Source organism: Pelophylax lessonae (genome assembly GCF_965119305.1).
Source record: "Pelophylax lessonae genome assembly, chromosome: 3".
NCBI lineage: Eukaryota > Metazoa > Chordata > Amphibia > Anura > Ranidae > Pelophylax > Pelophylax lessonae.
Window position 1 is genome coordinate 256,778,095 of NC_138770.1, and position 13,300 is coordinate 256,791,394.

General features: G+C 38.3%; 1 protein-coding gene across 1 annotated transcript in view; it reads right to left on the minus strand.

The window, feature by feature from the left end:
- Positions 1-1,839: 1,839 nt before the first annotated feature.
- Positions 1,840-13,300, minus strand: part of SI (sucrase-isomaltase) — a 331,665-nt gene continuing 320,204 nt past the window's right edge. Inside the window, exons 65-70 of the mRNA XM_082249620.1 lie at positions 10,687-10,743; positions 7,404-7,528; positions 6,072-6,160; positions 5,800-5,849; positions 3,781-3,945; positions 1,840-2,047 (exon numbers count right to left, since the gene is read on the minus strand). Coding sequence (XP_082105746.1) covers positions 1,976-2,047; positions 3,781-3,945; positions 5,800-5,849; positions 6,072-6,160; positions 7,404-7,528; positions 10,687-10,743 — 558 coding nt within the window. The 3' untranslated portion in view covers positions 1,840-1,975. The remainder of the gene's footprint in view (positions 2,048-3,780; positions 3,946-5,799; positions 5,850-6,071; positions 6,161-7,403; positions 7,529-10,686; positions 10,744-13,300) is intronic.

Consider the following 13,300-nt stretch of genomic DNA (forward strand, 5'->3'; position numbering starts at 1 on the left):
GGTCTTGAAGTTTTTGTTTTATGAAGTAGTCTTCTCAGGTAAGAGTTCCCTGCTGTAGTTTTCCTTGACTTAAAGCTTGGCCAGGTTTGCAAAGTACATATAAACTTCATGTTAACCACATGACCTACAGAAGATTTACCCCCCTTCATGACCAGGCCATTATGTAACAAATGTCTTCATAAATTTAGGCTAATATGTATTCTGCTACATATTTTTGATAATAAATCCCAATATGCGTATATTGATTGGTTTGTGCAAAAGTTATAGCATCTACTAACTATGGTTTATATACTGGATTTTTTATTTATTTATTTTTACTAGTAATGGCAGAGATCAGCCACTGATAGTGGGACTGCTATATTGCCGCGAACCTAATCGGACACTAACTGACACTTTTTGGAAGCCAGTGACACTAATACAGTGATTAGTGCTAAACATATTCATTGTCACTGTACTAATGACACTGGCTGGGAGGGGTTTAAATAGCTAGGGCAATCAAAGGGATGAATGTGTGCATAACCAGTGTTTTGGTGTACTATGTGTGCTGCTTTTACTAAGGAAACTGATACATGTATTCCCTGCTTTGTTTTTCCCTGCTTTCTGTCCTGTGAGTCTTCCTGATGATTGGCGGGTGCAGTCACCCATTGGCTAATCACAGCACAGCCAAGTTGCTGGCAGGGCACGCCCCCTACCCGGAAGTGGCAAGTCACGTACCTAGTATGTGATCCGATGCAGCAGAGCTGCCTTGCCACCATACATGTACAGTAAGTGATACAGTCGGCAAGTGGTTAACCAAACACTCACAAAGTGATACTCTCTGTAGAAAACACAATCAAGAAAGCTATGTACATACTCTAATTGCACTGGAACTGTATCGGTACTGTGCCCAGGAGCTGCTGACTGCACGTGTTTCCATGCCCAGGGAAAATGAAAGTTTTAGATGTGCATGATGACATGTAATTATACATGTCATGCCTGATCCACCCCTTTTGATCAACACTATTGTGCCAAATCACTCCATTTCTGTGCAGTTACTAGCCTGTGCTGTCCCAAAACACCTAGGAACACAAGGGAAACTTCCACATATCCAGCCACAGAAGAACTCACCATTCCTTGTCCTAGTGCCAAAAGGTTCATTCTTCACCCCTCACAGTGGGTGTGCCCCAGAGGGCCTTAAATGGACTCTACTCCCACCAAGGGGATCACTGCCATGGAAATGTACACCATCCTGCCAGAAAAGTTACTGGATACTGAGTACCCCAGAGATTGCTGCCCACAGGATCCAGTGCTTAATGGCAAAATTACAGGCCATTCCATCTCTTGTATGCAGGCTCAGGGTCTCAGGTGACTGATCTAGATGAAGCATTTACTTTCCCTAGAAAGGACATGCAGAAAAGACCATGAAATAGGAGTTACACCTACTGAAAAAGGTCTTCATAGAGACACTGCAGGCATATTCATTATCGAGGACACTACCTACAGCCTGAGGCTTAGCTTCGATAGGCAGGGTAATGCCTGGGCAGGGAATTCCTGTCCTGTCTTTTTTTTTGGCCAATGTCCATTTATCTGAAGGTAGCAGCATAGGTAGTCATAAACATGAAGCACCCTGTGTCTTGTGATGTACAGAAGGCCCTTCTGTCACCACTTCTCCATTAAAACCTAACTATACTTTCCCAAAGATAATGTAAGGCTCCCTTGATCTTAGTTTAAGGTTAGGAGCTCCATAGCAGAGGTGTTTACTGTTTTTAACTGGTTCAGTGCTTCACAGTGCTTTCTTTATACTCAATTTATACAAAGACAAAAAATCAATAGATTTGGTCACTAATTTTATTTGAGCAATATAAATTTAGTCAAAGAAAATGTAAGAAATCGTTTTATGGTATAAACATCTGTCATAGAGGAGATTAGCTGAAAATGCTATATTCTTGGATGCTCTTTTCAAATGGAGATTTTCAGAAAGAAGAGCTCAATCAAGTTAGATATTCCATGTAACACTAATTGGGTTTGCCAAGTTATATTGCTTGTTTGTGAGATGGATTTCTAAAACCTGGAAGAAAGTAAAGGATAAAAAATGTGTTACATTTCAAAATTCATATTGCTGATGTAAATGTCTAATCCTAATAAAATACTCTTATCAGTTAAATACAACATTTGTGTTGTTTAGACTGAATATAGAAAATCTATGCTTATTACAAGTTCATATAAGTGTCTACCTGGCACAATAGAAAGTTGGTGATATACTACAGTCATTCTATCTATTAAGTCACAAAGATCCAATTTGTAATAGTACCTGGGGCTTCCCTAAACCCTGGGTAGAAGTCCTAGTAAGCCAGCATGAATTTACACCAAAAAAAGCATAGACCATGTTGGCATGTCAAAAGGAAATTGTGCCTGGTCCTTTTCAGGCTACATACCAGTATATCAATATATATTTTCTTTTTTCTGTAAATATAGATTATATAGATATATGTATATATATATATATATATATATATATACACACACACTATATTACCAAAAGTATTGGGACATCTGCCTTTACACGCACAAGAACTTTAATGGCATCCCAGTCTTAGTCCATAGGGTTCAATATTGAGTTGGCCCACTCTTTGCAACTATAACAACTTCAACTCTTCTATGGACTAAGACTGGCATTAAAGTTCATGTGCGTCTTAAAGCAGGCTTCCCAATACTTTTGGAAATATAGTGTAGATACACACGTGTGTGTATATATATATATATATATATATACATATATATATTGGTTTATTTTAGCATTTTCAAGTAGTCTTGTAGCAACGTAGTAACAGGCAATCTGGTTCATTTGTGCGACAATCATACATCTATTGGGTCATATTGATCCTTTAGGGTGGTAATAAGCATTTTCAAGAATCAGGAGAGCTTCTTAATAAACCCATACATTTTCAAATGATCTGCTGTGGTGCTAATTTATGTTCTGGCATTTCATAGCTGAATGACAGGGGGAAGTTATAATGTGCAGGAAGCAGCAACATGAAAGAAAAAGGCACCAAGATTATCTATTTGAATAATATTAAAACATTTGCAAAACAGAGCACTCATGTGTATACACATACACAGGTTTATGCACCTGAATACACGAGGTCTTTACAGATCATAACTTGTCATTTTTACTCAGAATCTTTCTGCCAGCAAGATCCTGCATATAAATATTGGTAAATGATTATGTCCTTGTGCAAGAGGCCTTGGTGTTAGAAGGGGCCAGGCTTAGTGACGATTGGGCAGAAGTCAAGTACACATGTACAACCTGGGCCTGAGATTCAGTGATGCTACTCAGAGACACAGGAATTGATCGAAGACTTACAAAAGAACTTCAGCACTATTCCTACCTAATGTTTTAGGCCAGGTTACATTTATTTAGTACAATATTTTACGCCAAGGTTAAAATTTATGTGTGCAGTGGGAAGTTTGTTAAATTTTATATTCCAATACCATCTATTAGTTTTACACACCTGTAGTGCAAAACCACAATGACTCCATTAAAAAAAAAAAAAAGTTTTTCTAAGACTATCCATATATATATGTTTTATCCAGGAAATTTCATTACACATGTGCACACATTTCACTAATCCAATGATTAATTGGCACAACAAGAGCTATTTTTCCCTACTGCTATTCTGTGGGTTTTTTTTATCAATCAGATGTCAGTATTTCTTATATATTGCACGGTATACTTCTAATCATCGATGCCAAAAACAAATCAGTGCTCCCATTATTCCAGTTTTCTCAGATAGTCCTTACCCCGTTAGCTGCTGTAAAAGTTGAAATTGCTTCTGTACTGCCACCATATGTAACCGACACAGTTGTGGCATTTGTTCCAGGGCCCCAAATATAAACATGTCCAAGAAGTAAAGGATTTGTTGGGGATAAATAAGTATTTGTTGTTATTGCACTTGACACTGTGTTCTATGGAAAGGCAAATAAAAGTAAGACAAAAAAAAGGTTAAATTGCATACTTATTGTGTATCTAAAGACTTAATTTCGGTTATCAAAAAATAGCAACATTTTATTAGCACAAGTCATATTTTATTGTTTATCTTTGCAAGCAAGATTAGTTTTACAATTTCAGCTCCCCACCTTTTACAAAATAGGGAATTAATCCCACTAATAAGCTGGTTCAAATTTCTTTCTAGCACTCATACTGTAAAAGTACAATGTGTTGTATTACTCAGCAGTAACATATTAGCAAATGAGTGCATAACTAACTGTTGGTTTTTGCAGTATAAAAAGAAAAACAACAGGCTTCTTCTCTAGTTATCCAAGTGTCTCTTATGGGTTCTTCAAATGAGGGAACCTACTGTATATTTGAACATGCTTCAGTTATAAATAATAAAGCAGTAAACAGACAAAGCCATTTTTTAAAAAAAAAACTTTTGTTAATTGGGACACAAGGCCCATCCAAAGACTTGCAAGTAATGGAGTTTAAAGAGCGATGTGTAAAAAAAAAAAAAAACAAAGACCCTTGTTTTAAAGGAGGAGGATTTCTCTGCATATATTTTTTTACATCAACATTACTGTCTAATTGAAACTTTCCGAAAGTGTTAGTATACCTCCTTCAAAACACCTTAAAATCTTAGATATCGGAAAGATGCAAGTTTTTACAAAGGTAGGGTAAATATCTTGTTTTGTAGTTATGGCTGGTTTCTCAAAACAATATTTTCTGGGTTACTTATTTAATATAAAAACATATGCATGTAATGTTGCTCATACCAACAATACCTTAAAGCATATCTAAATCTTGCTGACTGGGGAAGGAGCAAGTATGCACGGCAAATGTTCACATTATGGCACACTGAACTGCTAGAGTGCCATCCTCCAGCAATGATAGATCCAAGCTCTAATCCCTGACACATTCATTGCACCACCATCTTAGCTGCTGATTCTTCAGGGTCTTCAAGTATTGTCTTAGCTATTAGGTAATCACTTATTATGTAACAACTGTGTATATATATGCAGAAGTTACATTGTCTCTGATGCCCACCTCTAATGTGGAAAATGAGCTTGGATGTAAACTGCACAGTGAATGTTCCATGCAGTGTACATGAAGAATCAACAATCACCAAGAGCATGGAGGAAAGGATTCTTCTTAAAAGTTTGAATGACTCTTCTGTCAAGAAACTCCCAACAAATGTTTTTACTATATGGCTTCCAAAGAGGTTTATAGCTCTGCCCTATCAATAGGCTCTACAATCAGAATTGTAATACTACTAGGTTTAACTAAGAATATTAACAGAATGTATTAGTATTTGCATGTGTATCACTTAAAGCGGAGTTCCACCCAAAACTGGAACTTCTGCTCTTTTGTTTCCTCCCCCCCTCCGGTGCCACAATTGGCACCTTTCAGGGGGAAGGGGGGAACGGTACCTGTTTTTGACAGGTACCCTTCTCCACTTCCGGGATACGGCACTGCGGCGCCGTCCCTCAGAAGTTTGGCCCCCTCCTCCCTCCTCTGCCACAGAGCCAATAGGATTGCACAGCGCGTTTCACGCCTGCATAGTAGGGACCCGCCCGTGAAGCGGCAAGGGTTCCATTACCAGCAATGGCGGCGGCAGCACCCGACAGCCGATGGATACTTTGGCTGTGGTTCCGACATTGCTGGACTCCAGGACAGGTAAGTGTCCTAATATTAAAAGTCAGCAGATACAGTATGTGTAGCTGCTGACTTTTAATTTTTGGAGGGGGAGGCGGAAATCCACTTTAAGCAGCTTTCTGTGATGATAACTGTCATTTCAATCATTTTGCAGCAGCATGATTATATACCTTATCAGCATTGAATGTTCCCAGAAAATATTCCTTCTTCTCTATTGAGTCTGCAAGAGAAAATACTAGCAGTCAGGCTAAATTATAACATAGATCTTGCCTTTGTTTTACCTTATTGACATTTACCACTTCTGAATTTTAAATTCCACAATAAACTGCTGCCACAACTCATAAAGGCTGCTTTTCAGGCAAACTAGAAATACTAAAATATTATTTCTCTTCTATTTTCAGTAAGAATCTTCAATTGTTTTATATTCAGCATTTGCACTTACCTATGCTTTCTCCATCATCCCAGAAAAGATTGCCATGTGCTTTTCCATAATCATCCAAGGCTACCAGAAGTCCCATAAACTTCTTACGACTGCAATTATAACATGAAAATAGCATGGGATATCATAGCTAAAGCTTTTCACAGCTTCAAATCATATTTTCCTATTACATATGTCTTCATTTTTGCCATATTATGAAATAACGTCCTGATGTGTAAAGGATTACATTTCATCCCTAGACTAAACAAGCATTTAGTCCTTTCAGTGTGGAAGGGAAGTAGAGAAGGGGGTTATTGATACTACCACAGGATCGATTTTGTCTCATTCTCAGAGTTCAGTCAAATCTTATTTGAAAAGTCTAAAGAAAAAAAGAATGGTTTAAAAAGAAAAAAAAAAAACTTCCTCAAAAAAAGGGGTCCATAACCTAAGGTCACTAGCAAAAAAACTGGAGTCTCAATGATGGGTTGGGTTAAATGAGCATGCACTAAAATCAGCCCTAGCAATGTTATTTGCCAGTGCTCTGTATATAACCTATGGTCTATGACTACAGTCCTGTACTGTGCGAGTAAGATATACTTTTTTATTTCCCTTGCTTGTGATTGGGTATTTTTTGCAAAGGGAATTCATCAAGTTCCTAAGCTAAGGGGAAATGCCCTTGATGAGTGTACACCCTGTTTGCCTTTAGTAACCAAACCCTGTATGTATAAAAGGCAAGATAAATGACTCATGACATTCTTCACTGCCGATTAAGTTTGTTGTACTTCAGCAAATAAGTCAGGCATCCTTGCACCCACACTGCTGAAACTTTATAGTCTTAAGGGGGTAATCCCAGCTTCTGTTTAATAAACAATAAAATATGTTTATAAGTGTGGTAATTCATTTTCTTTTCTGACTGTCATGATATAGCTAGTTGTAGTCTTTCACATTCAACTGAACTTGTTCGGTAATGTTGAAGATGTTTCTCAGCTTATCCAAGCAGATTTTTTGTATTCCTAAAAGTAACAGCAAAATACTCAAGCTTTTAAAGCCACGTGGTTACTTCAGCTATCCTAATCCAATCACAAAAGAATTTGCCAAGGCATTTTGCATTAATTAACCTGAATTACCCATGGGACTCTAAATAATGGTATGTTTTTGACACTTATTGTTGTTTAAAATTACTAGAACTGGAAAAGCTGCTTAAATAAGCTGCATAACCTCTAACATTACAGAAGAAGGCCTGTTAAAATGTGACCAACTACTACTAGCTATACCATGACCTGGATAAATAAGAACTTTCTTAGACCTAGTGCCATGATATTTGTTTTTGAAGCTATAGCTGTGGTTTTCACTCACCTGTAATCAGTATTGTTGGCTGTTTCCTGCCATGGTATGATGTATCCACCTCTAACATGGAGATTTATGTATTCCAGTGGAGCTGGCAAATTCACCCATGCACCTCTGGCTTTAACTTCTGCACCCTATGATAGCAAATATGTATGTTAAAAAAGAAAGCCAGAGAAGCAAAAATTAAATTTCATCTCCAAAATATAAAAAGTAATACAATTATCTACTATCATTTCACATGATGCATACTGAAAAATAACATTTTGAAATCTGGTAAAATCAATAAAGTTGTATGCTTAAAAAATAACTGAAATTTGTATGTTGCCTGTGTTAAGTAATAAAAAAAAAGACGATTCCTTTTTAACACATAATGCAACATCATGTAATACACCATGAAGATATACTGTAGCTTTAATATTAATATATGTAAAAATATTATAATTATAGTATGGGGCTGATTTACTAAAGGTATATAGGCTGTTCACTAGGGAGTTATCCCCAAAGCTTAGTGAATGATGTGAAGCTCTGCTGACTTCCATAATCACATTAGCAAACAAGAATGCAGGTTTTTTTTTTTTATTTCCTTGCACATGATTGGGTATTCTGAGCAAAGTGAATTTTCACCACATTCACTAAGCTAAGGGGAAATACCATAGCAAAGTGAACAGCCTATTTGCCGTTAGGACATTAAGCCCTGTGTGTCTTGTATTTGGCATTTTGTATTTGTAGGATGGTTCTGAACAAGGAACAAGCCCTATTTCTGTCCAGCGATGTCCACGAGTCACTCTGCCATCTTGGACTCTTCCTCCTCATTGGCTGAGACACAGCCACGGCACCATTGGCTCCCGCAGCTGTCAATCAAAGTCGTTAGCCAATTAGGAGAGAGAGGGGGTGAACGGCAGCTCCGTGTCTGAATGGACACTGGGAGCTGTGACTCGGTTTGGGTGCCCCTATAGCAAGCTGCTTGCTGTGGGGGTGCTCAACAGGAGGGAGGAGCCAGGAGAGCCGAAGAGGCACCTGAGAAGAGGAGGATCAGGGCTGCTCTGTGGATATCCAACTGCACATGGCAGGTAAGTATACCATGTTTGTTATGTGTCACAACTTATTTTGTGCTCTCCAGTTTTAGTAAATGGAATACCTGGCCTGGGGTAGGCAGTTCAGAGGGTGATGTCTTTGGCAGTAAGTGGAAATTATTAGGTGGCTGTAAAGCCATAAAAAATCACTTTAAAAAAAAAAAACAGACAGTCAGCTTGCCAACTACAGTAAAACATTGGATTGTGAGTAACTTAGCCTGCAAGTATTTTACAAGACAAGCAACATTTTTAAAATACATTTTAACTTGATAAACGAGCAATGTCTTGTAATATGAGAAGCAACTGAGTAGAAGCCTGCGGCCACACCGGGTACAATTTAAATTAGTGTGACTTAAAGCCCAATTTCAACCACTACTTCAGCACTACTTCTGTGAGATTTGTAACGATTTAATATGACTTCGGTGCTACTTCACATCTAAGTATGCAAGTATCCAATGTAAAGCTGTCCACATAGATTGTCCACCACCGACTCTCACCGCTGTCAGTTTGCAATTGTGACCAGGAAGACTACCCTGTAGTAGAGTGATCTGAAAGTGAGCCTTGAAGCACTCATGGAGCGAAGTGTGGAAGGGATGGCATCAATGGCGGTGGCAGTGTGGAGGACTGTCTATGTGGATAGCTTTACCCTAGATGCCTACATATTTAGATGTGCCTGTTTTAATCATCAACCATGTAAGTTTCTAAATGTTGTGCTTTCGTGAAATGTAACCATATTTCTACACTTAGAGGCGCCTCTCTTCTGTTTTATAATCTATAGCTCCTGCTGGATTCTGCTTTAAGCATTCCCTATTGACACTTTTTTTTTTTTTTTTTGTGGTTGGGGTTGTGGAATGAATCATCTGAATTTCCATTATTTTTTATGGGGAAATTTGTTTTGATATACAAGTACTTTGGATTATAAGCATATTTCTGGAAAAAAATGATGCTCCCAAGCCAAGGTTTTGTTGTATATAGAAACCAGAAATGTGTTTAAAAGCTCATGCTGCTGCCCATGTAAGCATTACTCAGTGGCAGTGAAATGTTTAAATGAAAATAGAGATATAAAAGGTCTCAGGATCATTTGGGACATGGGTTGTTTTCTGGATATTATGAACCTGTGCTCTACAACATTATACATTTAATAAAGAACAGTGGTCCTTGTGTAGATTTGATTGTTTAATACCATCCTAAACTTTAATAAATGTATGGAACCGCCAGGGTTTAAGTGTGTAAGGGTCCATTTTATTTGCCTTTGGATGTTGTCTAGAGTTTGTCCTTTGTTTATTTAATCCAGATGAAAGACCCCTTTTAGAGATGTGAAAGAAAGCTGTATGAAAGTATGGAATCATCTTATTGAGTTCTAATTTTCCCTATAGGGGGTTAAACAATATAGGGTTTTTTTTTCTTCTTCTGATTTACCATACATATTTTGCATTTGGTGCTGCATATTTAGTTTTGTGATGGTTATTCACTGTTCTTGTGGTTTATTGGTTTATTCAAAGTGCAGCATCATTTTTGCAGCAAAATTGATGACCCCTAAATAACTGAAATAGACATAAATCTCCCAGTTTACCAAATGGGTCAAAGAAACAAACCCCTTTTAGCAATACCATATAAATTATGGATACTATATTGTTAATTAAAATAAATGCTGTACATATGACAAAATGATATAACTGAATTATGTTTAATATGATTCTTTCCTATGATTGTAAGCACCATCTAGAGGCCACAATGCTGTATGATTCCTGAAACACCAGTAGATGGCACTGAAAATCACAGGAGATAATCATATTAGACAAAATATGGCAATTTGTTTTGTTACAGCTGTGAAAATGTTTGCCACATTCACACAGTGATTTTATTTTTTTTAAACCGACCTTCTTAATCCAAAAGTTGTTTTCTTTATGCGCAGTCTTAAAGAGAAACAACTCATTTACTTATCCCACACGGTGGTGTGTAAAATCCTTTAATACTGCTAGTAAATGCTTAGGTCGGCATTGTCCAAAATACCAGTTTGGTGTGTTCATTCTTGCAGCTTTACAGCAGCTTTAAAGTTTGTAAACAGTTAATCAGCGGTGGTGTGAACAAGAATTTCTTTGTTTATTTCAAGAGTGACATAGAGGAATGTATTCTTTTTTGCCAAGTTATTTATGTATTTATTTTTTTTAGCAGAAAGGACAGTTTTACAGGAGGCAAAGTAATTATTTAAGGCTTACCGTGTGATAGTCATACCAGCGAGTGTTTGGTATATATGCGTTGACTGATCTTTGTTTCTAAAATGTATAAACATATAATAGTAACAGTATTAACAAATGAATTAGCTTAAACCACATTCAAATTGAACACTAATTTATTATTTGGGTCCAATAAGTTTAAACAAAGCTTTTCAGATTACAGTAAGACCAGGCCTGTGCTTCTATCATTTACGTTTTTCTTGCACTTGACAAGATAAAGATATATATCCACACCTACACACTATGGTCTTTAACTGGGTCAAAGTAACAGTCTCTCATCATAATAAATAGACACATTATTTATTACAGGTATGTACTGTATATAGCACTGTCAATTTACACAGCACTTTACCTATGTAGCACCCTCCTAGGGTGTGTTGTCCTGTCTGCCTATCAGGGGGGCCTGATCAGTTAGTGAGGCTGTCATGTGTTTCCAGGTGTAGTCTGTTGAGTCTTGGGAGTCTCCCCACTGCATCCAATGAGGGCTCTTGTTGGACGGTGGAGGAAACCTGACCAATAGCGCACCAGGGTTTATAGCTGTCCCAGTGGGTGGAGTTTGCCACAATGCACCCTGGGATTGGGTATAAACCTGGCGGGAGCATGCGACAAGAGCGTCTTTGGCGGGGAGCAGAGTCCCAGGAGGAGGCTGACGGCTGTGAGGGTGTCCTGGGCAGTCGGCCTGAAGGACCAGAGGTTGAGCTGGGCTGCAGAAAGGGATACAGAGTGTTGCTGACCAAGTGGAGCTGCTGGGCAGAAGTTTCCAGGAAAAACAGTGTTGTGAGTACTCGAAATCTGCCTGGGGGTCTGCCTAAGAGAGGGGGCCACTCCAGAAGGTCAAAGGGATCCAGGAGCCAGCTAACCGGGAGTTGTGGCATAATAAGGGGGTGCCAAGTGTTAAGCCCTGAACATAAGGAAATTAAAGGGGGCGTCAGTGTGGGCCCTGAAGTGTTCAGCAGTGCAGCAAAGGTGTACAAGTAGCTACCTCAGGAAGGAGTACCTAAGGCAGCTAAGAGAGGATTTCTTTAGTTGAAGCTCAGTTACAAGAGTAGTTCAGCGTTAACTGGCTTCTGGCCAGCGTTAACCAGCATCAAGACAGCATTGGCGGGCATTCAGCCAGCGTCAAGCAAGCGTCAAACAGTACTTCTTAAGTGTCTCCGCCAAATTGTGCATAGTTGAGTTAAAGGAGTATCCCACTCATCCCTTCTCCCATCCAAGTTCCTAAATAAATCAAAAACCCAAAGATACTGGACTGGTCATTGTCTCAGTGCTCACACTTGGAGAAACATGCTTAAATGCTTAAATATAGTGTTGTTGTTAGCGGTAACCCAGGGGGACCCATATCCTGCAAAACGGCTGGGAATTGTGCTACACCTATATATTTTATATATTGTACATTCACATTAGTTCCTGCCCTCAAGGAGCTTACAGTCTAAGGTCCTTAACTCACATTCATACATGCCTGTAATAGGGCCAGTTTGGACAGAAGTCAATAGTCAATCAACCTACCAACATGTATTGAGTGTGAGAGGAAACACAGGGAGAACATGCAAACTTCAGGCAGGTAGTGCCATTGGATTTGAACCAACAACCCTAGCGCTGCAAGGTGAAAGTGCTTACCACTTAGTCACTGTGCTGCCCTCACATATTTTTTTAAGTGTATGTTTTAAAACCACTGGGTATTTCTACCTTAGTTGATCATACCCTGTACAATTACTCTGCCACCAAAGTGTACCTCCGCTACCAGACATCTTTCTGATGGAGGGGGGATTTTTAAGTGAATACATTAAACTTTTTTTTTTCTATATCCTCGCAAGTATCTGTACACCTAGACTTAGCTGTAATTAGGGGAGGATGAGCAACCCTAGATGCAGTCTGTGTCCCCCATTAGGAAGATCAGAAATCTCTCCAATGGGAATACCAACTGATATAAAACATTTTTTATTCAATAAACATAGTTTTATCTACATGGACTTAATAGGGATTAAATACTCTTTTAACTTAACCAATAATTATAATAAAATAAAAACTCCTCAAGAAGACAGCCACCAATAGTCCTTAACATAGTCTTAAGTTAGGTTATCATTTCTGTCTGTTTTTTTCTGTCATAGCGACAACTCTTCCATTAATTTCTTGTTCTACTGTCACAAGGAAAAGGTTGTTTTATCACTCACCTCTATCACAGACAAAAATAGAAACTTAATAAAAGCATTTACTCTTCCCAAGTCCCCCCCCCCCCCCAAAAAAAAAAAAAAAAATGGGGATGGAGTTGGGTTTTAAGGATCAAAGGACATGTTTAGGATTTCATAATAATCCCCCGCAAGGACCTTTTTTTTTGGGGGGGGGGGGTGGGGGTTGCTTAATATAGAGTATTTATGGACTAGATAAGGAGATTTTTTTGAAACCCTAAATTGGACAAAACCAGGAAATGAAAGTTTGGTTAGGGACAATGTAAGATGTTAGATTACTTCTCAAACAGTGAAAACTATTCCACATTGACCTTTACTAGGTGTCTCACTGATTTTGCTAATAGGCCAAGAAAAGGAGTCTTCATGCTACTAAATGCACTGTAATGTTATATAAATAGAAGAGCTGGGAG